Source organism: Gorilla gorilla, chromosome 4 (assembly GCF_029281585.2).
Source record: "Gorilla gorilla gorilla isolate KB3781 chromosome 4, NHGRI_mGorGor1-v2.1_pri, whole genome shotgun sequence".
In the NCBI taxonomy this organism is placed as follows: domain Eukaryota; kingdom Metazoa; phylum Chordata; class Mammalia; order Primates; family Hominidae; genus Gorilla; species Gorilla gorilla.
Window position 1 is genome coordinate 49,726,104 of NC_073228.2, and position 26,165 is coordinate 49,752,268.

The 26,165-nt window shown below is 45.2% G+C and overlaps 1 protein-coding gene across 3 annotated transcripts in view; it reads left to right on the forward strand.

The window, feature by feature from the left end:
• The first annotated feature begins 302 nt into the window (after positions 1–302).
• The window catches only part of EZH1 (enhancer of zeste 1 polycomb repressive complex 2 subunit), a 45,121-nt gene continuing 19,258 nt past the window's right edge, over positions 303–26,165 (forward strand). Inside the window, exons 1-7 of one of the 3 annotated variants that reach the window (XM_031010732.2) lie at positions 303–381; positions 15,086–15,176; positions 16,758–16,885; positions 17,945–18,073; positions 21,263–21,382; positions 22,779–22,899; positions 25,252–25,428. In XM_031010732.2, coding sequence (XP_030866592.1) covers positions 16,769–16,885; positions 17,945–18,073; positions 21,263–21,382; positions 22,779–22,899; positions 25,252–25,428 — 664 coding nt within the window. In that variant the 5' untranslated portion in view covers positions 303–381; positions 15,086–15,176; positions 16,758–16,768. The remainder of the gene's footprint in view (positions 382–15,085; positions 15,177–16,757; positions 16,886–17,944; positions 18,074–21,262; positions 21,383–22,778; positions 22,900–25,251; positions 25,429–26,165) is intronic. The other 2 variants (XM_055388074.2, XM_031010734.3) reach the window with 2 other exon arrangements.

A 26,165-nucleotide genomic window follows, 5' to 3' on the forward strand; every position in this document is an offset into this window, starting at 1 on the left:
AACTGGTAGGGGTGAAGCATCGGTATGGAGGTGATCTGGGTTGGCTTCAAACGCTGAAGTGAGATGTGGCCTGTCACCAGCGCGTGGGGATGGCGCATCCGCTGAATAGGGTCTTCAGGAAGATATTAGTGGCTCTGCGAAGGTTTCCCCAGAGCCCTTCCCCTCCCCTGCCAGCGCCGCTTTGGAAGCCGTCTGGGAGGCTGCACCCGCCAGGACTCCTGAGTGCGGGGTTTTGGCGGCAGATGACAGTAGTGCGTCCGCGCGGCACGGGTAGGTCAATGCGCACGCGCCGACAGGAGGCGCGGGGCGGGGCACGGCGCAGGGGTGGGGCCGCGGCGCGCATGCGTCCTAGCAGCGGGTCCCTGCGGCTCGGGATGGAGGGTGAGTGAGTAAACAAGCCTGGGCCGGGCGGTGGGGCCGGGCCTCCTCCCCTCGCCGCCCTGGGCCTGAGGGAGGGAGAGGCGGAGGGATCAAGAAATTGGAAGGAATCCGAGGGACACACTGCCTGCCTGGCCGGGGGTAGCAGGCGCCCCTCCTCATTCCGAGGGTGGGGGAATGGGGGCGACGGGGCGAGAGAGACCCAGGCGAGGACAGCGTCTGGGGCTACGAGGGCTGTGTGCCCGGGAGGAGGAGCGGCGGGGGCGGGCTCGGGGACGGGGAATCCCGTTGGATGGCGGGGTGGGCCGGTGGGCGGGAGCCCCAGCGCCCAAAGGGCGCGGGAGGGCGGTGGCACCTGCGGGGGCCTTTAGCGAGGTGGACTCTGGGGACCTGGAGCTGTGCTCGGGGAGGGCTAGAGACCGGGGCTGATCTTGCGATGGCTTTCGGGGATGTTGAGGAGGTGTAGCAGTAAAAACAAGGCCGGGACTAGGGTGAGGTGAGTAAGGCTCCCAAGGCACAAAGTGTAAAGGAGCACTGACTCAGGGTCGCGCAAGTGCAGTGAGCGCCTCCTCACGTGCGTCCTGGGTGCCTCGGTCGCCTCACCCCAGGCCTGGCCCTGAGCAAGAATCTCCTTCACTCCAGACTTTTGGTGTCACGCTAATGATCGCTCACCCCCACCATTCCCCCGAGGATCAAATGATATAAATAAAAGTGCCTTGAAGCAAAGACAAGGTGTTGTATTTGGGACATGCCTGTTAGGAAATGTGGGACAAACTTTTATTTCAATAAAAAGTGACTACTGAGGAATTGTTTCTTGAGCAGGGACGGAAGGGATACCTGAAGGATGTTAGTGCCCCCCGTGGAATGTGAAGGAATATGGAGGGTGAAATATAGGGTTGTATGTTATGTAGCCCAGGCCGATAGGAACCTGACGCTTGGCAGGGGAGGATGAAGGCAAAGGAGCTCAGGTACACTAACAATTAGCTGTGTGCAAGGATGGCAATGAAAACGTGAGTCTCCTCCACGTTTGCTGCCATACTGCCGCTGAATAAAAAAATTCCCACACCCAGTGTTTTTTAAATTTAGGAAACTGATATTGAAGGAGGTTTCCAGCCTGAGAAGGTGCTAACCCTATTAGAGGTTTCTGTGAAAGCTTGTCTATTTTAAGTCTTGGAATCCCCAGATATGCCACTGATAAAAGAGATTACTTACATAGGAGAGAGTGTGTGTTAGGAGATACGTACTTTAGACTGGGCTCGGTGGCTCATATCTGAAATCCCAGCATTCGGGAGGCCCAGGCAGGAGAATAGCTTGAGCCCAGGAGTTTGGGACCAGCTCAGGCAACAATAGCGAGACCTCATCTCTACAAAAAAAAAATAGCCAGATGTGGTGGCCTTCTCCTATAGTCCCAGCTGCTTGGGAGGCTGAAGCAGGAGTATTGCTTGAGACTGGGAGGTCAAGGTTGCAATGAGCTCTGATCCTGCCGCTGCACTCCAGTCTGGGTGACAGCGCCTGAGACCCCGTCTCAAGAAAAAAAAAAAAAAAAGCCTGGCACGGTGGCTCATGCCTGTAATCCCGGCACTTTGGGAGGCTGAGGTGGACCGTTCACTCGAGCCCAGGAGTTTGAGACCAGCCTGGACAACATGGCGCAACTCCGTCTCTACTAAAAATACAAAAATTAATCAGGTGTGGTGGCACACGCCTGTAGTCCCAGCTACTCGGGAGGGCTGAGGCATTAGAATCGCTTGAACCGGGAGGTGGAGGTTGCAGTGAGCCGAGATTGCGCCACTGCACATCAGCCTGGGCAACAGAGTGAGATTCTGTCTCAAAAAAAAAAAAAAAAAAAAAAAAAAAGGAGGCTTGGCACAGTGGCTCAGGCCTGTAATCCCAGCACTTTGGGAGGCCAAGGCAGGCGGATCACTTGAGGTCAAGAGTCCGAGAGCTGCCTGGGCAACATGGCGAAACTCCTTCTCTACAAAAATACAAGAGTTAGCTGGGCGTGGTGGTGGGTGCCTGTAATCCCAGCTATTCAGGGGGTTGAGGCACGAGAATCGCTTGAACCTGGGAGGTGGAAGTTGCAGTGAGCCGACATTGCACCACTGCATTGCAGCGTGGGTGACAGAGCAAGACTCCATCTCAAAAAAGAAAAAAAAAAGGGAGAGAGAAGTACTTAAAAACGCACACACATAATAGGAGAAAGGACTATCTATAAAACTGTAATAATGCTATCATTGTCAAGGTTTATGCATATTGTTGTGTGTCGCAAACATAATGAATCAACTCCAAAGGCAGGGATATATGTTTTATTCATTGATATACCCCAAACACCTAAAATGGTAACACATAGTAGATACTACTATTAAGTATAATAGTAGGTGCTCAACATATATTTGTGGAATAAATAGTGGGGAAATTTCTGGCACTGGGAGTCAGGTGATCTGGATGCTAGTATTGTCAGTAACTGGCAGAGTACTTGTATGCTAATCGTGGAACTTGATGCTAAGGCCCAGCTTAAAATTCCTTAAAGTGTAAATGACTTCTTCATTATGATGGTTACATTAGTGCCCTTTGAAATAGCACTAGAGGCTGGGCTGATGGCTTACACCTATAAGCCCAGCACTTTGGGAGGCTGAGGCTGTTGGATCACCTGAGGTCAGGGAGTTCAAAACCAGCCTGGCCAATATGGTGAAACCCCATCTCTACTAAAAATACAAAAAATTAGCCAGACGTGGTGGCGGACACCTATAATTCTAGCTCTTGGGAGACAGAGGTGGGAGAATCGCTTGAACTTGGGAGTGGGAGGTTGCAGTGAGCTGAGATTGCACCACTGCACTCCAGCCTGGGCACGAAAGAGTGAGACTCTGTCTTGGGAAAAAAAAAAAAAAAAAGAGAGACAGCACTAGAATAAGGAGGCTGGAACTAAAAATGAAATTTTACTCCCAAGAAGACATTTGGGAGAAGGGAAAGGTAAGAAAAATGTGGTCGGGCTTGTTTCTTATATATTTGCTTTTGGATGATACCTTCAAACAACCAATTTAAGTCTGGACACTGTGGCTCATGCCTGTAATCCCAGTACTTTGGGAGGCCGAGGTGGGCGGATCACTTGAGTTCAGAAGTGTGAGACCAGCCTGGGCAACATGGCAAAACTCTGTCTCTACAAAAACATTACAAAAATTAGCCAGGCCTGGTGGTGTGGGCCTGTAGTCCCAACTACTCAGGAGGCTGAGTAGGGAGGATTGCTTGAGCCCAGGAGGCAGAGGTTGCAGTGAGCCGAGATCAAGCCACTGCATTCCAGCCTGGGCAACAGAGCAAGACCCTGTCTCAAAACAAAATAAGAAACCGATTCAAAATATTAATTTTGTCTATATTTAATTCCTAGGGTCTGAAACCTGGCTTCATTACTCTGTAGGCAACAGTTCCTTCCCTTTGATTTGCTGTTTATATGAAACATGTAACAATTCATGTCATTAAGTATATCTTTTTCTGGTCTTAGATTAAGTTTAAAAAGTTTCACTTTGGGCCCCCCACGTTGTGGCTCACGCCTGTAATCCCAGCAGGCGTGAGGGATTGATCACTTGAAGCCAGGAGTTTGGGACCAGCCTGTCCAACACGGTGAAACCCCGTTTCTACAATTAGCTGGGCGTGGGCATCCCACGCCTGTCATCCCAGCTACTTGGGAGGCTGAGGAACGAGAATCCCTTGAACCTGGGAGGCGGAGGTTGCAGTGAGCTGAGATGGCGCCACTGTACTCTAGCCTGGGCGACAAAGGGAGACCCTGTCTCAAAAAAAGTTTCCACTTTGTTCACTATTTCTATTTTGTTCACTAGTAGCATCCCAGAAAAGATTTGAGGTAGCAACACTAAAAACACACTAATTCCATTTCTACATAGAATAAACTAAAGAGAAAAGAGAAAACAATTTGTGGAGAAAAGTGAAGATAATTAGATAGGTTGGGATTGAGGGGAAGGGTTAAAGGTTAAAAAAAGAAAAATTGTGCTTCTCCATTCTGGAAAGTCACCAGCTTTTTCTTTGTTTTGTTTTATGTCCAAACTGTGTACATATTGGATTCTTTCCTACTCCTTAGTCTATCAGTCAATCATCAGTTGAGACTTGAGTACACTACACCCTAAAGTCATGAGTTACTTAATGGGTAGTTGGAATTCAGTACCTTTAGTGTGTTTTATTCTCTAACTCACCTACCCTAATAATTTGATTCAAAATAGACTAAAAAGTCTTATTTTTATTGGATGATATGAGCAGGCACTAAATACAGTACAGTATTAAACTTTGGGCTGACACAGTACAGAACCAGTCAAGATAGGGCTCTAGCCTGTTAGGAGATTGCTTTTACTCTTCCAAGTCAGCATTCTCACTGGGCACGGTGGCTCATGTCTGTAATCTCAACCCTTTGGGAGGCTGAGGAAGGGGGATTACTTCAAGTCAGGAGTTCAAGGCCAGCCTGGGAAACATAGCAAGATCTTGTAGGCTGGGCGTAGTGGCTCACGCCTGTAATCCCAGCACTTTGGGAGGCCGAAGCGGGTGGATCACAAGGTCAAGAGATCGAGATCATCCTGGCCAACATGGTGAAACCTGTCTCTACTGAAATACAAAAATTAGCTGGGCGTGGTGGCGTGCACCTGTAGTCCCAGCTACTCGGGAGGCTGAGGCAGGAGAATCGCTTGAACCCGGGAGGCGGAGGTTGCAGTGAGCTGAGATTGCACCACTGCACTCCAGCCTGGCAACAGAGCAAGACTCCGTTTCAAAAAAAAAAAAAAAAGATCTTGTCTCCACTGAAAATATAAAAAATTAGCCAGGCATGGTGGCATGTGCCTGTAGTCCCAGCTACTAGGGAGGCTGGGGCCAAAGGATCCCTTGAGCCTGGGAGGTCGAAGTGCAGTGAGCTATGATCATGCCTGGTCGGCAGAGTGGGACCCTTTCTCAAAAAACAAAATAAAATGAAATAAAATTAAACCAGAGTTATAAATCCTGTGAGCCAGCATTTTCCTTTGGGTCTCATAAAAACTAATCCTGTTTACGGTGAAACCCTGTCTCTACTGAAAACACAAAAAATTAGCTGGGCATGGTGGTGGGCACCTGTGATCCCAGCTACTCCGGAGGCTGAGGCAGGAGAATGGCGTGAACCTGGGGGGTGGAGCTTGCAGTGAGCCAAGATCGCGCCACTGCACTCCAGCCTGGGCGACAGAGCGAGACTCCGTCTCAAAAAAAAAAAACTAATCCTGTTTAGATTTTTGTTACCATTACCTCCAGTGCATACGATCTAATTTTTTTTTTGAGACAGAATTTCACTCTTGTTGCTCAGACTGGAGTGCAATGGCGCGATCTCAGCTCATTGCAACCTCTGCCTCCTGGGTTCAAGCGATTCTCCTGCTTCAGCCTCCCGAGTAGCTGGGATTACAGGCATCCACCACCACACCCGGCTAATTTTGTATTTTTAGTAGAGACGGGGTTTCTGCATGTTGGTCAGGCTGGTCTCCAACCCCTGTCCTCAGGTGATCCACTCGCCTCGGCCTCCCAAAGTGTTGGGATTACAGGTGTGAGCTACTGCACCCAGCTGATCTGATTCTCTTAATTAAGCAACACTAGGAAATACTAATGTTATAATTTTATTTTAAATTAGAATTCAGAGTCACAGGTTCCTGTTAGGAAGGTTCTTTCTGTGTGTAGTGCCCAGAAGCTCAAACTAATGACAGATGAAAATACCTCAGAGAAGTTGGAGGGTATAAATTAGAGATGTGCTTTATAGATCCTAACTGAGAGATCAGGCTGTGTGCCTAGTCACAGAATTGATTTTAATTGAAATGTTGATGAAATTGGTGATCACCAGAATGACTCAAAGGTGTGTTACTAGAGCTCTTTGCAGGGATCGGTTCACCCCTATCATTCAGGTTTCAATTACACTATGAATCAAAAAAGGAATAGGATGAAATATTTAAAAATATAGGCCAGGGGCCGGGCGTGGTAGCTCACGCCTGTAATCCCAGCACTTTGGGAGGCCGAGGCAGGTGGATCACGAGGTCAGGAGATGGAGACCATCCTGGCCAACATGGTGAAACCCCGCGTCTACTAAAAATACAGAAATTAACCCGGCATGGTGGCGAGCATAGTCCCAGCTACTCGGTGGGGGTGGAGGCAAGAGAATCGCTTGAACCCAGGAGGTGGAGATTGCAGTGAGCTGAGATAGCACCACTGCATTCCAGCCTGGGTGACAGAGTGAGACTCCTTCTCAAAAAAAAAAAAAAAAAAAATCTAGGCCAGGCCCGGTGCCTCACGCCTGTAATCCCAGCACTTTGGGAGGCCAAGGTGGGTGAATTACCTGAGGTTAGGAGTTCGAGACCAGCCTGGCCAACATGGTGAAACCCTGTCTCTACTGAAAATACAAAAATTAGCTGGGGCAGAGGTTGCAGTGAGCTGTTATTGCACCAACGCACTCCAGCCTGGCAACAGAGTGAGACTCCATCTCAAGAAAATATTAAAAAAATAGGCTGGGCACGGTGGCTCACGTCTGTAATCCCAGCAGAGCGAGATTCCGTCTCAAAAAATAATAATAATAATAAATACAAATATAAATACAAATAATAAATACAAATAAATAAAATTAAAAAATAAAAATCTGTAGTGCCATCTGCCTCCAAAGGCTTACTTAGCCTTGCTGGTTAATAAAATTATTATTCAAGAGAAACTGTCAAAGACACTGAATTTGCCCCTAAGACAAAGAAGCTATTTCTGCAAAGGGACACCTTATGTAGATGAAAAAATTTAATAGTTTGGAACTTTTGTATTCTGATCTCAGTCTGTCTAAGTTTAAGAACTTGTTCCTTAAATTTTTTTTTTTTTTTTTTTTTTTGAGACAGAGTCTTGCTCTGTCGCCCAGGCTGGAGTTCAGTGGCACCATCTCGGCTCACTGCAAGCTCCGCCTCCTGGGTTCACGCCATTCTCCTACCTCAGCCTCCTGAGTAGCTGGGACTACAGGCGCCCGCCACCACGCCCAGCTAATTTTTTGTATTTTTAGTAGAGACGGGGTTTCACCGTGTTACCCAGGATGGTCTCGATCTCCTGACCTCGTGTTCCGCCTGCCTCGGCCTCCCAAAGGCGTGAGCCACCGCGCCCAGCCGTTCCTTAAATTTTTTATTGCCATACAATTTCAGTAATGTTTTCCCATTTCCACCTAGTGACAGACTACATTCTAGTTTTAGCCTTTGCAGCAAATTGAGATCCAGTTTTCTGGGGAAAGATTGCTACATTTTTATAGCTCTCTTTTCCTGTAGAGATGTGACAGTAAATAAAGTGGTTCGTATTTCCAATGATTAATCTTTTTAAAAAATAAACTCTATTTTTTAGAATAGTTTGTTTGTTTTTTAAGAAAGAAAAAAAAGAAAGAATAGTTTGTTTGTTTTTGGTTTGTTTGAAACAGGGTCTCACTCTGTCACCCAGGCTGGAGTGCAATGGCGCAGTCACAGCTTGCTCCTGCAGCCTTGATCGTGCAGGCTCCATCTGTCTTCTCACCTCAGCCTCCCTGGTAGCTGGGACTAGAAGCACACGCCACCATGCCCAACTAATTTTTGTATTTCTTTTGTAGAGATGGGATCTCACCATGTTGTCCAGGCTGGTCTCGAACAACTGGGCCCAAGAGATCCACCTGCCTCAGCCTCCAAAAGTGTTGGAATTTCAGGCATGAGCCATCACGCCTGCCCTAGAATAGTTTTAGATTTATTTTAAAAATTGTAGGCTGGGCGCGGTGGCTCACGCCTGTAATCCCAGCACTTTGGGAGGCCAAGGCGGGTGGATCACCTGAGGTCAGGAGTTCAAGACGAGCCTAGGCAACATGGTGAAACTCTGTCTCTACTAAAAATACAAAAATTAGCTCGGCGCGGTGGCATGTGCCTGTAATCCCAGCTACTTAGGAGGCTGAGGCAGGAGAATCGCTTGAGCCCAGAAGGTGGAGGTTGCAGTGAGCCGAGATTGCATCATTACACTCCAGCCTGGGCGACAGAGCGAGACTCTGTCTCAAAAAAAAAAAAATTGTAAAGCTAGTACAGGGAGTTGCTGTAAATCCACATCCAGTTTCCCCTATTAATAACATCTTATATTAGTATACATGTAACATTTGTTACAGTTAATGAACCACTTTTGATTATATTATTATACTTATTCATTCCCAATTCACTTGAGTTAAAAAAAAAAAGGTGGAATTGCCTGCAGATTTTTAATAGCAAATGTCTAGAAAATACTGGCCTGACCAAGACTTATTTTTTTCTTAAGCCAGCTTTATTAAGGTAAAAATTTACATACAATAAATCTACCCACTTTATATAGTTCAGTGAGTTTTCATAAAAGTATATAATCATGTAACCATCACCACTACTGAAGTCTAGGACATTTCATCATCCCAGGAAAGTTCCCTTGTGCTCCTTCCCATTTAATCTCTTACCGCACCTCAGCCCCTGGCAACCGCTGATCCGCTTTCTGTCACTAGTTTTGCCCTTTCTAGATTTATTCTAGTACAACACTTTTTTTTTTTTTTAATAGAGACAGGGTCTCCCTATGTTGCCCAGGCTGTTCTCAAACTCCTGGGCTCAAGGGATCCTCCTGCCTCAGCCTCCCAAAGTGTTGGGATTACAGACGTGAAGCCACGGCAACTGGCCAGTAGAACATCTTAAGTGGAATCATATGCAGTTATTTGTGTCTTATTTTTTTCACTTAGTATAGTGGTTTTATTTTATTATTACTATTATTATTAATGAGGCAGAGTCTCGCTGTGTTCCCCAGGCTGGAGTGCAGTGGCGCATTCTCAGATCACTGCAATCTCCACCTCCCTGCAATCTCTGCCCTGCTAGGTTCAAGCGATTCTCCTGCCTCAGCCTCCAAGCAGCTGAGACGACAAGTGCACACCACCATGCCCGGATAATTTTTGTATTTTTGTAGAGATGGGGTTTCACCATGTTGGCCAGGCTGGTCTCGAACTCCTGATCTCAAGTGATCTGCCTGCCTCAGCCTCCCAAAGTGCTGGGATTACAGGCATGAACCACTGCGCTCAACCAGCATAGTCTTTTAATGGTCTTGAGATGTGGTGTGAATGTATAGAAACTATTCATGGCTTTTTGTTGCTGAATAGTATTCCACTGTGTGTGTATATATCTATACACACTACATTTTGTATCCATTAGCCAATCCATTGATATGTGTGTTGTTTTCACTTTTGGCTATTATAAATAAATATGAACATTTGGGTACAGATCTTTGTGGAGACATAGGTTTTCAATTCTCTTGGACAAATAATTAGAAATTGTATGCCAGGTTCTGTAGTAAGTATATATTCAGCTTTATTTTTGAAAAACTGGCAAACTGCCTTCCACAGTGGCTATATCACTTTGCATTCCTACCAGCAGTGTATGAGGATTCCAGCTGCTTCACGTCCTCACCAGCAAGTTGTATTATCAGTCTTTTTTCATTTTAGCCATGGTAGTGGTGTTTAATAGTATCTCATTGTATTTTTCATCTGCATTTCCCTAATGACTAATGATATGGAGCAACCTTTTGTGTGCTCATTTGCCATTCCTGTATCTTTTCTGGTGAAATAACTGTTCACATTTCTGCTCTTTTTTTTTTTTTTTTTTTTTTTTTTTGAGACGGAGTCTCGCTGTCTCCCAGGTTGGAGTGCAGTGGCACAATTTTGGCCCACTGCAACCTCTGCCTCCTGGGTTTAAGCAATTCTCCTGCCTCAGCTTCCTGAGTAGCTGAGATTGCAGGCAGACGCCACCACGCCTGGCTAATTTTGTATTTTTAGTAGAGATGGGGTTTCACAATGTTGGTCAGACTGGTCTCGAACTCCTGACCTTGTGATCCACCCGCCTTGACCTCCCAAAGTGCTGGGATTACAGGCGTGAGCCACCACATCCAGCCTTCTGCTCACTTTTTATTGGTGATTTGTCTTATTATTGAGCTATAGACTTGCTTATATAAATATTTTTTAATTTCTTGATCAAAACAGCATATGTTTTGGAGTTTATCTTCAATGTGTAGATGAACATAATGAAAGGCTGTTAAGTACTAGCTAAGTACCTAACTGGAATATAAGTGCTGTTTTGCATGTGTAAGTAACTAAAGAATAGATCTGGTAGAAATATAAAGTATTTTTTTGTGTGCCACTCCCTTTGCCCAACACGAATGAATCCATCTCTCCAAATCTGCCTGTTCTAGTGAATGCTAAGTTTTTTATTTGTTCACTTTTTTTTTTTAACTTTGATATGATAATTGTTGGTTAGGGTCCAGCTGTGGTGAAAACTCATCTTATGGCTGAGTTTCAGGTGTGTGCCAACATGGCCTGCTAAATTTTGTATTTTTAGTAGAGTCAGGGTTTCACCATGTTGGCCAGGCTGGTCTCGAACTCCTGGCCTCAAGTGATCCACCCGCCTCAGCCTCCCAAAGTGTTGGGATGACAGGCATGAGCCACCACAGCCAGCCAGACACGACAGCATCTGTAGATTATGTTCTATTCCATTACTCAATACTTCTTTTTTCTTTTCTTTCCCTCCCTGCCTTTCTGTTTCCTTCCCTCCCTCCCGCCCTCCTTCCTTTCTTCTTTCTTTTCTTTTCTTTCCTCTTCTTTTTTTGAGACCGAGTCTCACTCTGTCACCCAGGCTGGAGTGCAGTGGCGCGATCTCAGCTCACTGCAACCTCTGCCTCCCAGGTTCAAGCGATTCTCCTGCCTCAGCCTCCGAAGTAGCTGGGATTACAGGCACCCACCACCACACCCGGCTAATTTTTGTATTTTTAGTAGAGATGTGTTTCACTATGTTGGCCAGGCTGGTTTCGAACTCCTGACCTCAGGTGATCCGCCCACCTTGGCCTCCCAAAGTACTGGGATTACAGGTGTGAGCCACTGTGCCCAGCCCTTCCTTCTTTCTTTCTTTCTTTACTTTTTTTTTTTTTTTTTGACAAGGCCTCACTCTGTCACCCAGGCTGGAGTACAGAGGCACAATCATGGCTCACTGCAGCCTCTACCTCCCCATACTTAGGTGATTCTCCCAACTCAGCCTCCTGAGTAGCTGGGACTGACTGCAGGCACAGGCTACCATGCCCGGGTAATTTTTGTAATTTTTTTGTAGAGACTGGGTTTTGGCATGTTGTCCCAGCTGGTAATCTTCATTTTCAAATACATGGAGAAACCTAAGCTTACTATTTCAAAAAGGAAAATAGGAAAAAAGGAAAATGAATGCCAAAAAGGAACGGAAGAGGGATTGCAATTTAAAACCATTATTTTGGCCAGGCGCGGTGGCTCATGCCTGTAATTCCAGCGCTTTGGGAGGCAGGCAGATCACTTGAGGCCAGGAGTTTCAGACCAGGCTGGTCAACATGGTGAAACCTTGTCTCTACTAAAAATACAAAAATTGGCCGGGCATGGTGGTGTAATGTCAGCTACTCAGGAGGCTGAGGCACAAGAATCGCTTGAACCTGGGAGGTGGAGGCTGCAGTGAGCCAAGATCGTGCCACTACACTCCAGCTTGGGTGACAGAGCGAGACTCCGTCTCAAAAAAAAAAAAAAATCCATGTGCGTGAGATATAATCATGAGCTTATTGTGGTATATGTGTGGCAATGGGTTAAATTTTGCTGTTTTCTTGTCCGTGCTGATGATTTTTTTTTTTTTTTTTTTTGAGATGGAGTCTCGCTCTGTCACCAGGCTGGAATGCAGTGATGCTGTCTCGGCTCACTGCAACCTCCACCTCCTGTGTTCAATCGATTCTTCTGCCTCAGCCTCCCAAGTAACTGGGAATACAGGCACCCGCCACCATGCCTAGCTCATTTTTTGTATTTTTAGTAGAGACGAGGTTTCACTATGCTGGCCAGGCTGGTCTCAATCTCTTGACCTCGTGATCTGCCTGCCTCAGCCTTCCAAAGTGCTGAGATTACAGACGTCAGCCACCCTGCCCGGCCTTTTTTTTTTTTTTTTTTTTTTTTTTTTTTGAGATGGAGTCTCGCTCTGTCGCCCAGGCTGGAGTGCAGTGGTGCGATCTCGGCTCACCGCAAGCTCCACCTCCTGGGTTCACGGCTTTCTCCTGCCTCAGCCTCCCGAGTAGCTGAGACCACAGGCGTCTGCCACCATGCCAGGCTAATTTTTTGTATTTTTAGAAGAGACGGGGTTTCACCGTGTTAGCCAGGATGGTCTCGATCTCCTGACCTCGTGATCCGCCCACCTCGGCCACCCAAAGTGCTGGCTGGGATTACAGGCGTGAGCCACCGCGCCCAGACTTTTTTTTTTTTTTTGAGACAGAGTTTTGCTCTTGTTGCCCAGGCTGGAGTGCAATGGCGCAATCTCGGCTCATCGCAACTTCTGCCTCCCAGGTTCAAGCAATTCTCCTGCCTCAGCCTCCAGAGTAGCTGGGATTATAGGCATGCGCCACCACGCCCGGCTAATTTTGTATTTTTAGTAGAGACGGGGTTTCTCCATGTTGGTCAGGCTGGTCTCAAACTCCCAACCTCAGGTGATCCGCCCGCCTCGGCCTTTCAGAGTGCTGGGATTACAACCATGAGCTAGCGCACCTGGCTTTTTTTTTTTTTTTTTTTTTTTTTTGTAGAGATGGTGTCTCACTTTGTTGCCCAGGCTGGTCTCAGAGTCCCAAACTGTTGAAATTATAGGCATGAGCCATTGCACGTGACAGAGTCTCACTCTGTTGCCCAGGCTGGAGTGCAGTGGCGCAATCTCAGTAGCTCACTCTAGCCTTGATCTCCTAGGCTCAAGTGATCCTCCTGCCTCAGCTTCTTGAGTAGTTGGAACTACAGGCATGCACCACCATGCCCGGATGATGTTTTTGATTTTGTTTTGTTTTGTTTTGTTTTGAGACAGAGTCTCGCTGTCGCCCAGGCTGGAGTGCAGTGGCACGATCTCGGCTCACTGCAGGCTCCGCCCCCCGGGGTTCACGCCATTCTCCTGGCTCAGCCTCCCAAGTAGCTGGGACTACAGGCGCCCGCCACCTCGCCAGGCTAATTTTTTGTATTTTTAGTAGAGACGGGGTTTCACCGTTTTAGCCAGGATAGTCTCGATCTCCTGACCTCATCATCTGCCCGCCTCGGCCTCCCAAAGTGCTGGGATTACAGGCGTGAGCCACCGCGCCCGGCCAATGTTTTTGATTTTTAATAGAGATGAGGTCTCACCATGTTACCCAGGCTTGTATCAAACTCCTGAGCTCAGGCTATCCTCTCAGCTTGGCCTCCCAAAGTGCTGGGATTACAGATGTAAGCCACTGCACCCAGCCTCTTTTCCTTTAAAAAATGACAAAAATAACAGCAAAAGAAAATTTTGAAAAATAGAGATAGGATCTGACTGTGTTGGCCAAGCTAATCTCAAACTCCTGGCCTCTTAGCAACCCTCCTGCCTTGACTTCCCAAAGTGTTGGAATTACAGGCATGAGCCACTGCACATTGCCTGATCATTTATTTTTCTTTTCTTTTCCTTTTTTTTTTTTGGTTTTGTTTTGTTTTTGTTTTTGAGACAGGGGCTTGCTCAGTTTCTCAGGCTGGATGCAGTGGTACAATCATGGCTCACCGTGGCCTCAGTCTCCTGGGCTTAAGTGATCCTCTCACCTCAGCGAAAAAAAAAAATGTGTAGGAAATTTTAAAAAATAGGGTGTGAAACTTTAGTTTCTGTTTCAAATTTTGGCTCCTCATAGCTCCTTGTGATGTTTTGTTTTGTTTTGTTTTGTTTTGAGGCAGAGTCTCACTCTTGTTGCCCAGGCTGCAGTACAATGGTGTGATCTCAGCTCACTGCAACCTCTGCCTCCCGGGTTCACGTGATTCTCCTGCCTCAGCCTCCCAAGTAGCTGGGATTACAGGTGCCTGCCACCACACCTGGCTAATTTTTTTTTTTTTTTTTGTATTTTTAGTGGAAACGGGGTTTCACCATGTTGACCAGGCTGGTCTTGAATTCCTGACCTCAGCCTCCCAAAGTGCTGGTATCACAGGCGTGAGCAACTGCACCTGGCTAGCTCCTTGTAATGTTTTTAAACATTTTTAATGTTAGGTGGAATAAATAGAGCTAGTTATCTAAGAAACCCAAGTAGTTATTATAGAGTAAAAGCATCATCTTGTGGATTTTATTGAATTTTTACATGTATTTAGTGTTTGTACTTTCTCTAAAATAATTGGCAGGCCTGTTAGCTGAGCCTAGAAATTGGTTCAGAAAAGCATTATGGGCAGGTGCAATGGCTCACACCTGCACCTGTAATCCCAGTACTTTGGGAGGCCGAGGCAGGCGGATCACTTGAGGTCAGGTGATCCCCAGTAGAGATGGTGAAACCCCATCTCTACTACAAATACAAAAAAATTTGGCCGGCTATGGTGGTGCACGCCTATAGTCCCAGCTACTTGGGAGGCTGAGGCAGGAGAATGGCTTGAACCCAGGAGGCGGAGGTTGCAGTGAGCCAAGATTGTGCCACTGCACTCCAGCTTGGGCAACAGAGTGAGACTCTGTCTTTAAAAAAAAAAAAGCATTATGAAAAAATAGAATTTAATAAAGTAAAGGGCCTCTTCCCAAATGGCATCAAGTGTTATAGAGACCTGTCTTAGACATACAAAAATAGTAGGAGAAACCTTGAAGTCTTTCTGATTCTGGGGGAAAATCCTACTGAGGGTGTCAGGGTCTAACTTGCCGCACTAACTTAATAGAACCACTGTCTGTTCTCTTTTGAAAAGCTGGACACCTGTTCTGCTGTTGTGTCTTGCCATTCTCCTGAAGAACAGAGGCACACTGTAAAACCCAACACTTCCCCTTGCATTCTATGAGGTAGGTAAAGTATATTAGAATACATACTTCTTTAAAACGTTGAACCTTAATTCAAATACCAAAAAGGGGGATTTGCATTGCTATCTATTTCCATATGTCTTGCTGCTGACTTGGAGATGAGATTATACTGCTGTTATATCCTACTTTTATTACTAGGCGTGTGGTAAATTTAGACCATTTGGCAGTATGGTTTTGTAGCATGGGTGGATCTTTCCATGAAACCCTTGGATGCAAACTTGGTTCTTGCTGACCACTTCTCTTACTCAAAGTAAAGAGAAGACTTCCATATCTTGAAGTAATCCAAGTTCCTAGTACCTGTGGGAGAACTTCTTGAGTGCTAAATTAAAAACAAGATACCACAGGAGGACAGAGGCTAAGCTTTTTGATAATTGGACCACAAATTGCTGATGTGAAATTTTGCTGTTGTTTTTTTGTTTTGTTTTGTTTTTGTCTTTTGTTTTTGCTTTGAGACGGAGTCTTGCTCTGTCGCCCAGGCTGGAGTGCAGTGATGCGATCTTGGTTCACTGCAACTTCCACCTCCCGGTTTCAAGCCATTCTCCTGCCTCAGCCACCTGAGTAGCTGGGATTATAGGCGTGTGCCACCACATCCAGCTAATTTTTGTATTTTTAGTAGAGACGGGGTTTCAGCATCTTGGCCAGGCTGGTCTTGAACTCCTGAACTCGTGATCCACCCACCTTGGCCTCCCAAAGTGCTGGGATTACAGGCATGAATCACCATGCCCGGCCTTTTTTTTTTTCTTTTTTGAGATGGAGTCTCACTCTGTCACCCAGGCTGGAGTGCAATGGTGTGATCTCGGCTCACTGCAACTTCCGCCTCCCAGGTTCAAGCAATTCTTGTGTCTCAGCTTCCCACGTAACTGGGATTACAGGCACAAGCCACCATGCCCAACTAATTTTTTTTTTTTTTTTTTTTTTTTGTATTTTTAGTAGAGACGGGGTTTCACTATGTTGGCCAGGCTAGTCTTGAACTCCTGACCTCAGCAGATCCGCCCACCTTGGCCTCCCAAAGTGCTGGGATTACAGGCGTGAGCCACCGTGCCTGGACTTCTTGTTGTTTTTTGTTTTTTTGTTTTGTTTTGTTTTTTGAGACAAGGTCTCACTCTGTCACTCAGGCTGAAGTGCAGTGGCGTGGTGACGGCTCACTGCAGCCTTGACCTCCTGGGCTCAAGCAGTCCTCCCACATCAGCCTCCTGAGTAGCTGGGACTACAGGCACTGGCCAACACACCTGGCTAACTTTTGTATTTTCTGTAGAGATGGGGTTTCACCATGTTGCCCAAGGTGGTCTCAAATCACTGGGCTCAAGTAGTGCTCTCACCTCGGCTTCCTAAAGTGTTGGTTTTACAGGTGTGAGCCACTGCCTCTTTTTTTTTAAATTGAAACTTTCTGTTGAACTCACACATTTGAGTTCTTTAAATGTGTGTTTTTATGAGTAAATTTAATGGGAATGAAAGCATAATTGATCTTTTTTTTTTTTTTTTTTTTTTTTTTTTTTTTTTGTATTTGAGGAGTGCTTTATTTCCAGGCAATAAAATGCTATTTCTTATCTCTGTCTCTCTTAGATTACAGCAAGATGGAAATACCAAATCCCCCTACCTCCAAATGTATCACTTACTGGAAAAGAAAAGTGAAATCTGAATACATGCGACTTCGACAACTTAAACGGCTTCAGGCAAATATGGGTGCAAAGGTAAAAAATAATTCCCAAGTGAAAGTTTGTATATTTCAATATACTGACCCAGTGTAAAGGGGTTGGAATTTTTTTTTTTTTTTGAGACAGAGTCTCACTCTGTCACCCAGGTTGGAGTGCAGTGGCGTAATCTCAGCTCACTGCAAGCTCCGCCTCGCAGGTTCACGCCATTCTCCTGCCTCAGCCTCCTGATTAGCTGGGACTACAGGCGCCTGCCACCACACCCGGCTAATTTTCTTGTATTTTTAGTAGAGATGGGGTTTCACCATGTTAGCCAGGATGGTCTCGATCTCCTGACCTCGTGATCCACCCGCCTCGGCCTCCCAAAGTGCTGGGATTACAGGCGTGAGCCACCGCGCCTGGCCCAGGGGTTGGAATTTCTTTTTAACTTTTGTTTTGAAATCTTAACAGGGCCAGGTGCGGTGGCTCACACCTGTAATCCCAGCACTTTGGGAGGCTGAGGCAGGTGGATCACCTGAGGTCAGGAGTTCGAGACCAGCCTGTCCTACCTGGTGAAACCTTGTCTCTACTAAAAATACAAAAATTAGCCAGGCGTGGTGTCATATGCCTGTAATCCCAGCTACTCGGGAGGCTGAGGCAGGAGAATTGCTTGAACCCAGGAGGTAGAGGTTGCAGTGAGCCAAGATGGCGCCACTGCACTCCAGCCTGGGTGACAGAGCAAGACTCCATCTCAAAAAAAAAAAAAGGCCAGGCACGGTGGCTCATGCCTGTAATTCCAGCACTTCGGGAGGCTGAGGCAGGCAGATCACTTGAGGCCAGGAGTTTCAAACCAGCCTGGCCAACATAGTGAAACCCTGTCTCTACCAAAAATACAAAAATTAGCCAGGTGTGGTGGTCTGTGCCTGTAATCCCAGCTACTTGGGAGGCCGAGGTAGGAGAATCGCTTGAACCCGGGAGGCGGAGGTTGTGGTGAGCTGAGATCGCGCTACTACACTCCAGCCTGGGCAACAACAGAGCAAGACTCCATCTCAAAAAAAAAAATTATTAATTAATTAATAAAATAGCAATATATCTTAATCTTTTCCATGGCTTTGCTAGGCTTTGTATGTGGCAAATTTTGCAAAGGTTCAAGAAAAAACCCAGATCCTCAATGAAGAATGGAAGAAGCTTCGTGTCCAACCAGTTCAGTCAATGAAGCCTGTGAGTGGACACCCTTTTCTCAAAAAGGTACTTTTGGGAGTTTAAGCTCAGTCTTCCTCTCTTCCTTGGGCTTAAAGCTTTTTCCTATATTTGTGACTTTTTAGAAAGTCAATAAGTAAGACAAGGTATGGTGGCTCACACAAGTATTCCCAGCTATTTGGGAGGCTGAGGTGGGAAAATCGCTTGAGGTGAGGAGTTTGAGACCAGCCTGGGCAACATAGACTGTGTCTCTAAAAAATTTTTTAAAAAAGTAGCCAGACTTGGTGGTGTAGTCCTAGCTACTTGTGAGGCTGAGGTGGAAGGATTTCTTGAGCCCAGAAGTTCAAGGCTGAAATAAACTATGATTTCACCACAACACTGCAGTCTGGGTTGACAGACAAGACCTTATGTCCAAAAAAAAAAAAAAAAAAGGAAAGAAAGGAAATAAATAAATAAGGTTAAGGTTAATAGATACAGCTATTTTAGTCAACTTTGAATAATTAAGATAGTAAATCTGCAGCTTCAAGAATAATTATGGGGGCTGGGCGCAGTGGCTCACACCTGTAATCTCAGCACTTCGGGAGGCTGAGGCAGATGGATCACTTGAGGCCAGGAGTTTGAGACCAGCCTGGCCAACATAGCGAAACACTGTCTCTACTAAAAATACAAAAGTTAGCTGCGTGTGATGGTGCACACCTATAATCCCAGCTACTTGGGAGTCTGAGGCCTGAGAACCTCTTGAACCTAGGAGGCAGAAGTTGCAGTGAGCCAAGATCACGCCACTGCACTCCAGCCTGGGTGAAAGAGTGAGACTGTGTCTCAAAAAAATAATAAATAAATAAAAGAATTTTCTAGTTAAGAAACTTTGGCTGGACGCGGTGGCTCACACCTGTAATCCCAGCACTTTGGGAGGCTGAGGTGGGTGGATCACCTGAGGTCAAGAGTTTGAGACCAGGCTGGCCAACATGGTGAAACCCCATCTCTACTAATAGTACAAAAAAATTAGCCAGGCATGGTGGCACACTTCTGTAATCCCAGCTACTAGGGAGGCTGAGGCAGGAGAATTGCTTGAACCCGGGAGGTGGAGGTTGCAGTGATCTGAGATGGCACCATTGTACTTCAGCCTGGGCAACAAGAGCAAAACACCATCTCCAAAAAAAAAGAAACTTTTTGAAAATAAATTATTATCATTATTATTATTTAGAGACAAGATATCACTATGTCACCCAGACTGGAGTGCAGTGTCATGATCATAGCTTACTGTAACCTCCAACACCTGGGAAATAGATAATATTTTTAAAATATAAAAAGTAAATATTATCTAGGCATGGTAGTGTATGCCTATAATCCCAGCTACTCGGGAGGCTGAGGTGGGAGAATCACTTGAACCCAAGAGTTCAAGGCTGCAGTGAGCTATGATCTCCAGCCTGGGTGACAGAGTGAGACTCTTTCTCTTAAAAAAAAAAAAAAAAAAAGCAGAAGCTGGGTGCAGTGACTCATGCCTGTAATCCCAGCACTTTTAGAGGCTGTGACAGGTGGATCACCTGAGGTCAGGAGTTCAAGACCAGCCTGGCCAACATGGTGAAACCCTGTCTCTACTAAAAATACAAAAATTAGCCGAGCGTGGTGGCGTGCACCTATAATCCCAGCTACTCAGGAGGCTGAGGCAGGAGAATTGCTTGAACCTGGGAGGCGGAGGTTGCAATGAGCCAAGATCGTGCAACTGCACTCCAGCCTGGGCGACAGAGTGAGACCCTGTCTCAAAACAAAAAACAAAAAGCAGATAGTGTATTGAGAGCAAATATCTTTCCTGAAGCAGAATGTTGCTATAATTTCTATACCACTTTGCTTCTCCATGTACTATCCCTATCACCTATGCAGCTAAGTTGATGTCCACTGTCTTAAAGTTTAGGTCTTCAGAAAACTTCCTCATCTTTTAGGACTTTCAGAGGCTCTTTACTGTTGTGTATAACCCAGGTAGACCAACAGTTTGAGCTGAGGTAAACATCAGCTGAGTATGGGAAGTACTGTGCTGAACTCTATAGAGGACACAAAGGTGAATAAGAGTCCCTGCTTTTGGCTGGGCATAGTGGCTCACACATGTAATCCCAGCACTTTGGGAGGCTAAGGCAGGATGATTGCTTGAGTCCAGGAGTTGGAGACCAGCATGGGCAATATAGCAAGACCCTGTCTCTACAAAAAAAAAAAGAAAAATTAGCTGTTTAACTGGATGTAGTAGCACATGCCTGTAATCCCAGCTTCTCGGGAGGCTGAGGTTGGAGGATGGCTTTAGCCTGGGAGGCAGAGGCTGCAGTGAGCTGTGATTGCACAACTGCACTCAGCCTGGGCAACAGAGTGAGATCCTGTCTCAAAAAAAAAAAAAGAGTTTCTACTTTCCACAAGTTTGCAGTCTAGGGATTCCTTTTAGGAGATGATGTTACAAAACTCTCAATTTATTAATTTTTTTTTTTAAATTTTGTTTTTGTTTTTGTTTTTGTTTTTTTTGAGACGGAGTATCGCTATGTCGCCAGGCTGGAGTGCAGTGGCGTGATCTTGGCTCACTGCAACCTCCACCTCCCAGGTTCAAGCAATTCTCCTGCCTCAGCCTCCCGAGTAGCTGGGACTACAGGCATGTGCCACCACGCCCAGCTAATTTTTGTATTTTTAGTAGGAACTGGGTTTCACCATGTTGGCCAGGATAGTCTTGATCTCCTGACCTCGTGATCCACCCGCCTCAGTCTCCCAAAGTGCTGGGATTACAGGTGTAAGCCACCATGCCTGGTCAAATTTTTTATAATTTTAAATGCCATCTGAATTTTAAAAATTTAATTTATTAGCTTGTAAGAACTAGAGGCTACTAAGATCATTTTTTTTCTTTTTTTTTTCTTGAGACAGAGTCTCGCTCTGTCACCCAGGCTGGAGTGCAGTGGCTCACTCAACCTCTGCCTCCCAGGTTCAAGTGATTCTCATACCTCAGTCTCCCAGGTGGCTGGGATTACATGTGTGTACCACCATGCTCAGCTAATTTTTGTATTATGTTTTTGTAGAGATGGGGTTTCACCATGTTGGCCTGGCTGGTCTCCAACTGACTTCAAGTGATCTGCCTGTCTTGGCCTCCCAAAGTGCTGGGATTACTGGCATGAGCCACTATGCCCGGCCAATTTTGGAAGGAAATTACATTTCTTTCTTGGGTTATATGCCCGTCTTTCCCTCTCCATGTCATTGCTTATATTTCAGTGTACCATAGAGAGCATTTTCCCGGGATTTGCAAGCCAACATATGTTAATGAGGTCACTGAACACAGTTGCATTGGTTCCCATCATGTATTCCTGGTCCCCTCTCCAACAGAACTTTATGGTATGTATTGAAAGCACTGTGGTGGTTATTTAAACTGTATGATTGTGTTATGTTGATATGCCAGAGCTCCTCTTAGGGTAAAGATTGTCCAGTAATTAACAAAGCTAGGACATGCAGGGCAGAACAAGGTTGTAATTTACTTACTCTAAACAATATATATTGCAAGTTGTTCTAACTTGTCAGATTTTATGCTCTCTGATGTGTGCTTTGGAATTGATGCTGGTTCTTTTTTAAATGAATAATATTGGGCAAGATTTCAATTTTCTCTTAGTACCTTGGCCCAATATTATGTACAGTTAAATGCAGTCTAAATCAGACTCTTGAGGCTTGAGCACTGCTCCCTGTTGATGGAGTAATCCTTTCTGAATTCTCTAAATGCAAGATGCTACAAAAACAACTGAGACAACAGACATGCACACAGTCCTTTCATCTGGGCCTTTGTGCTGACTCCTACTAGGATTATTTGTGGTTTTGATAATCATTCCTCTCTAAATACTGCCATTGCTTATCATCTGCCTGGTGACAGATAGCCGTACTACTGGTTGGAATGAGGTCGAGGTTTATAGAAGGGAATCATCTCTTATAATAAAACTTCAGAATAATTTTACTTGCTACTTGGGGATTTTAGAATGACTATATTCTCTGCTGAGCACCCCACTCCCCCAAAATTATTTACTATTGTTTATTGCCAGAAAATATCCATAGCCTAGGCTGCAGTTGACTTTAGGTTCCCATTAAGTGTGACTGGCATGAGTTGTAATCATAATTTTTTTTTATTATTGGAGAATCTTAGTCCATTTTATAGAATACCCATGTCTTATGGTTGCCCAGTTTATTTTGTAGTTAAATTACAGATCATAATCTTAGAAGCCTTCATTTTTATTTATCCATCTGTCTCTCTACTTATGAAAACAATTATGAAACTTTTTTTTTTTTTTGAGACGGAGTCTCACTCTGTCGCCAGGCTGGAGTACAGTGGCGCGATCTCAGCTTACTGCAACCTCTGCCTCCCAGGTTCAAGCGATTCTCCTCCCTCAGCCTCCCTAGTAGCTGGGACTACAGGCATGCGCCACCACGCCCAGCTAATTTTTTGTATTTTAGTAGAGATGGGGTTTCACCATGTTGGCCAGGATGGTCTCGATCTCCTGACCTCATGATCCGCCTGCCTCGGCTTCCCAAAGTGCTGGGATTGCAGGCGTGAGCCACCACACTTGGCCCCATTTGAGGTTTTTTTGGCCAAACAAAATGGCCAGTGTTTAAAATGCAGGAAACTCTGGGACAAAGGCATTTTCAGGAGACTCAAGCAACAAACAAAGCTCAGCAAAGATTCCACTAAATAGGAAAGAGCAGATGCATGATGGCTTCATGGAATAAATCACATCTGGTTTAATTTCAGGTAGAAGATGAGACGGTTTTGTGCAATATTCCCTACATGGGAGATGAAGTGAAAGAAGAAGATGAGACTTTTATTGAGGAGCTGATCAATAACTATGATGGGAAAGTCCATGGTGAAGAAGGTAGTGGTACTGAACTCTTTGGAGAAAATTTTGTTAGAATCAGGCCTCTTCTTTGGTACCTCATCATCTTGCCATCTTGCTTTTATCTTCTGCCCCATGGGGTACACACTGCAGAATATTTCAATGTCATCACATGGCTGGGAGTTATTTTTTTTTTTTTTTTTTTTTTGAGACGGAGTTTTGCCTTAGTTGCCCAGGCTGGAGTGCAGTGGTGTAATCTAGGCTCACTGCAATCTCTGCCTCCTGGGTTCAAGTGATTCTTCTGCCTCAGCCTCCCAAGTAGCTGGGACTACAGGTGTCTGCCACCATGCCCAGCTAATTCTTGTATTTTTAGTAGAGATGGGGTTTCACCATGTTGGTCAGGCTGGTCTCGAATTCCTGACCTCAGGTGATCCACCTATCTCGGCCTCCTAAAGTGCTGGGATTATAGGCGTGAGCCACCATGCCTAGCCCAATTTTTTTATTTTTATTTTTATTTTTAGAGACAGGGACTCACTCAGTCACCCAGGCTGGAATGCAGTGGCATGATCATAGCTTATTGTAGCCTCAACCTCCTGGGCTTAAGTGATTTTCCTGCTTTAGCCTCCTGTGGGGCTGGGACTACAGGTGCACTCCACCACACCTGGCTTTTTTTTTTTTTTTTTTTTTTTTTTGAGACAGAGTCTCTCTGTGTCACCCAGGCTGGAGTGCAGTGGCACAATCTCGGCTCACTGTAAACTCCGCCTCCCGGGTTCATGCCATTCTCCTGCCTCAGCCTCCCGAGGTAGCTGGGACTACAGGCGCCTACCACACCCGGCTAATTTTTCGTATTTTTAGTAGGGATGGGGTTTCACCGTGTGAGCCAGGATGGTCTCGATCTCCTGACCTTGTGATCCTCCCACCTCAGCCTCCCAAAGTGCTGGGATTACAGGCATCAGCCACCGTGCCCGGCCCTGGCTTATTTTTAAAATTTTTTGTAGAGATGGAGTCTTACCACGTTGCCCAGGCTGGTCTTAAACTCCTGGCCTCAAGCAGTCCTCCCACGTTGGCCTCCCAAAGCTCTGGGATTACAAGAGTGAGCCAACATGCCTGGCCCAAAATACCCTAGTTATTTCTTTTTTTCTTTCTTTCTTTTTTTTTTTATTACCCTAGTTATTTCTGATTCAAGCAGCAGAAACAGAAATAAAAATTATTTAAAGTATCCTAGTTAAATTTTAAAAGGAGTTGGGACATAAAAGGATTATGTAGTAATCAGTGGCTGGAGAGAAAGTTTATTGTACAAATAAGTTTAATCTTAGGGTTTAGGAGTTTTCCATAAGGACATCCAAGACCATTTTGTTCTTTATTTCTCTTTCTCTGAGAATGGCAATGAGGCTTTCTGTCATACTTCTTTGATCCAGGCATCCCCTGAATCTCCCAGAAGTTGGTTTTAATAATCTGAATTTTCTAAAAGCCAATTGTTTGGATTTAGTCATAATTCTAGAAAAGTCTGTCCGTGTGTAAGAAATGGAAAGAGGAGAGGCTCTCCATCACTTCGTAAACCAACAGCCCCACCTGCTCTTTTGACAATTGTGGGCACTGTTGTGATGCTGTTGAACTACATTATTTGTCCACAGTGCCTCCTAGTGTTCAAAGACCTCCTAAATTGTAGTACATCTCCATAAAGTACAATTTTAGGAAAAATTGCTGTCTTTTGATTTAGAGACGTCATTACTGACCCATCAGCAGCAAAGCCAAGAGAATTTTCATTTTATTATTTTCTCTGCCCTACTTTGAGATTGTTTGAACACTTTTGTGAGATTTTGAACCAGAAATTCAGAGTTGACTTGTGACTGAGGAAGTGAAGTTCTTCAGTAAGAATAAAGCCTATGGCTGGGCACGATGGGTGACACCTGTAATCCCAGCATTTTGGGAGGCCGAGGCGGGCGGATCACCTGAGGTCTGGAGTTCACGACCAGCCTGACATGGAGAAACCCAGTCTCTACTAAAATATAAAATTAGCCAGGGTGGTGGCACATGCCTGTAATCCCAGCTACTCGGGAGGCTGAGGCAGGAGAATCACTTGAACCTGGGAGGTGGAGGTTGAGGTGAGCCAAGATCGCGCCATTGCATTCCAGCCTGGGCAATAAGGCGAAACTCCGTCTAAAAAAAATAATAAAAATAAATAAAGCTTATAGCTGTATTCCTACTCTAGCCAGCTGCCCACTGCATGTGTAGGAGCCAATCAAATGATTGTAATTTCCTGATCTCCCATGTAAAAATGTACACATGTGACATATCTGGGCCTCTGGAGTGAGTACAAGAAAACCTGCCTAGGAGGACTAATGGAATGTGAAGTGACCACTGCTCATCCTTCGAATCCTCATGTTTCAGAGATGATCCCTGGATCCGTTCTGATTAGTGATGCTGTTTTTCTGGAGTTGGTCGATGCCCTGAATCAGTACTCAGATGAGGAGGAGGAAGGGCACAATGACACCTCAGATGGAAAGCAGGATGACAGCAAAGAAGATCTGCCAGTAACAAGAAAGAGAAAGCGACATGCTATTGAAGGTACATAGCACTGGCTCCCTTATTCCTTTTTTAAAGTGACAGGGATAGGGAAGAAGGAAGAACTGGAAAGATTTGTTGCCTATTAAAGGCTGTTGGTGCTTCTTGTTGGTTCACTTAAAAGGAGAACATGATCATTAAGTGATAGCTTCAGATAGCTGTGACTTGGGTGAAGAAGAAAGTAGAAGAACTGATAGAATAATCATTGCTATTCATTTCTAATTATATGTCTTATGTGAAATTGGGATCATGCCAGTTTATATATATGTATATATCAAATTTTATATCCCTTTTTATTTAATCTTATGAGTACTTTTCCATGTCACTAACGTTTAATTTAAAATTTAATAGTTTAATTATACTATATGTCCAGGGACATAGTGTATTCTCCTTTATTGTATCATAATTATAGGATCAGTGTAGTTCTTCAGCATCCACTTTATGATAGGATTCTTCTATGTTCAGGCCTCTCTATGAACACTCTTTTCACCTCCAAATTCTTATTTTTATTTTTAAAATCTATTATTTATTATTTTTTTGAGACACAGTCTTGCTCTGTTACCCAAGGTGGAGTGCAGTGGCACAGTCTCGGCTCACTGCAACCTCCACCTCCCTGGTTCAAGTGATTCTTGTGTGTCAGCCTTCTAAGTACCTGGGACTACAGGCATGCACCACCATGCCCAGCTAAGTTTTGTATTTTTAGTAGAGTTGGGGTTTTACCATGTTGGCCAGGCTGGTCT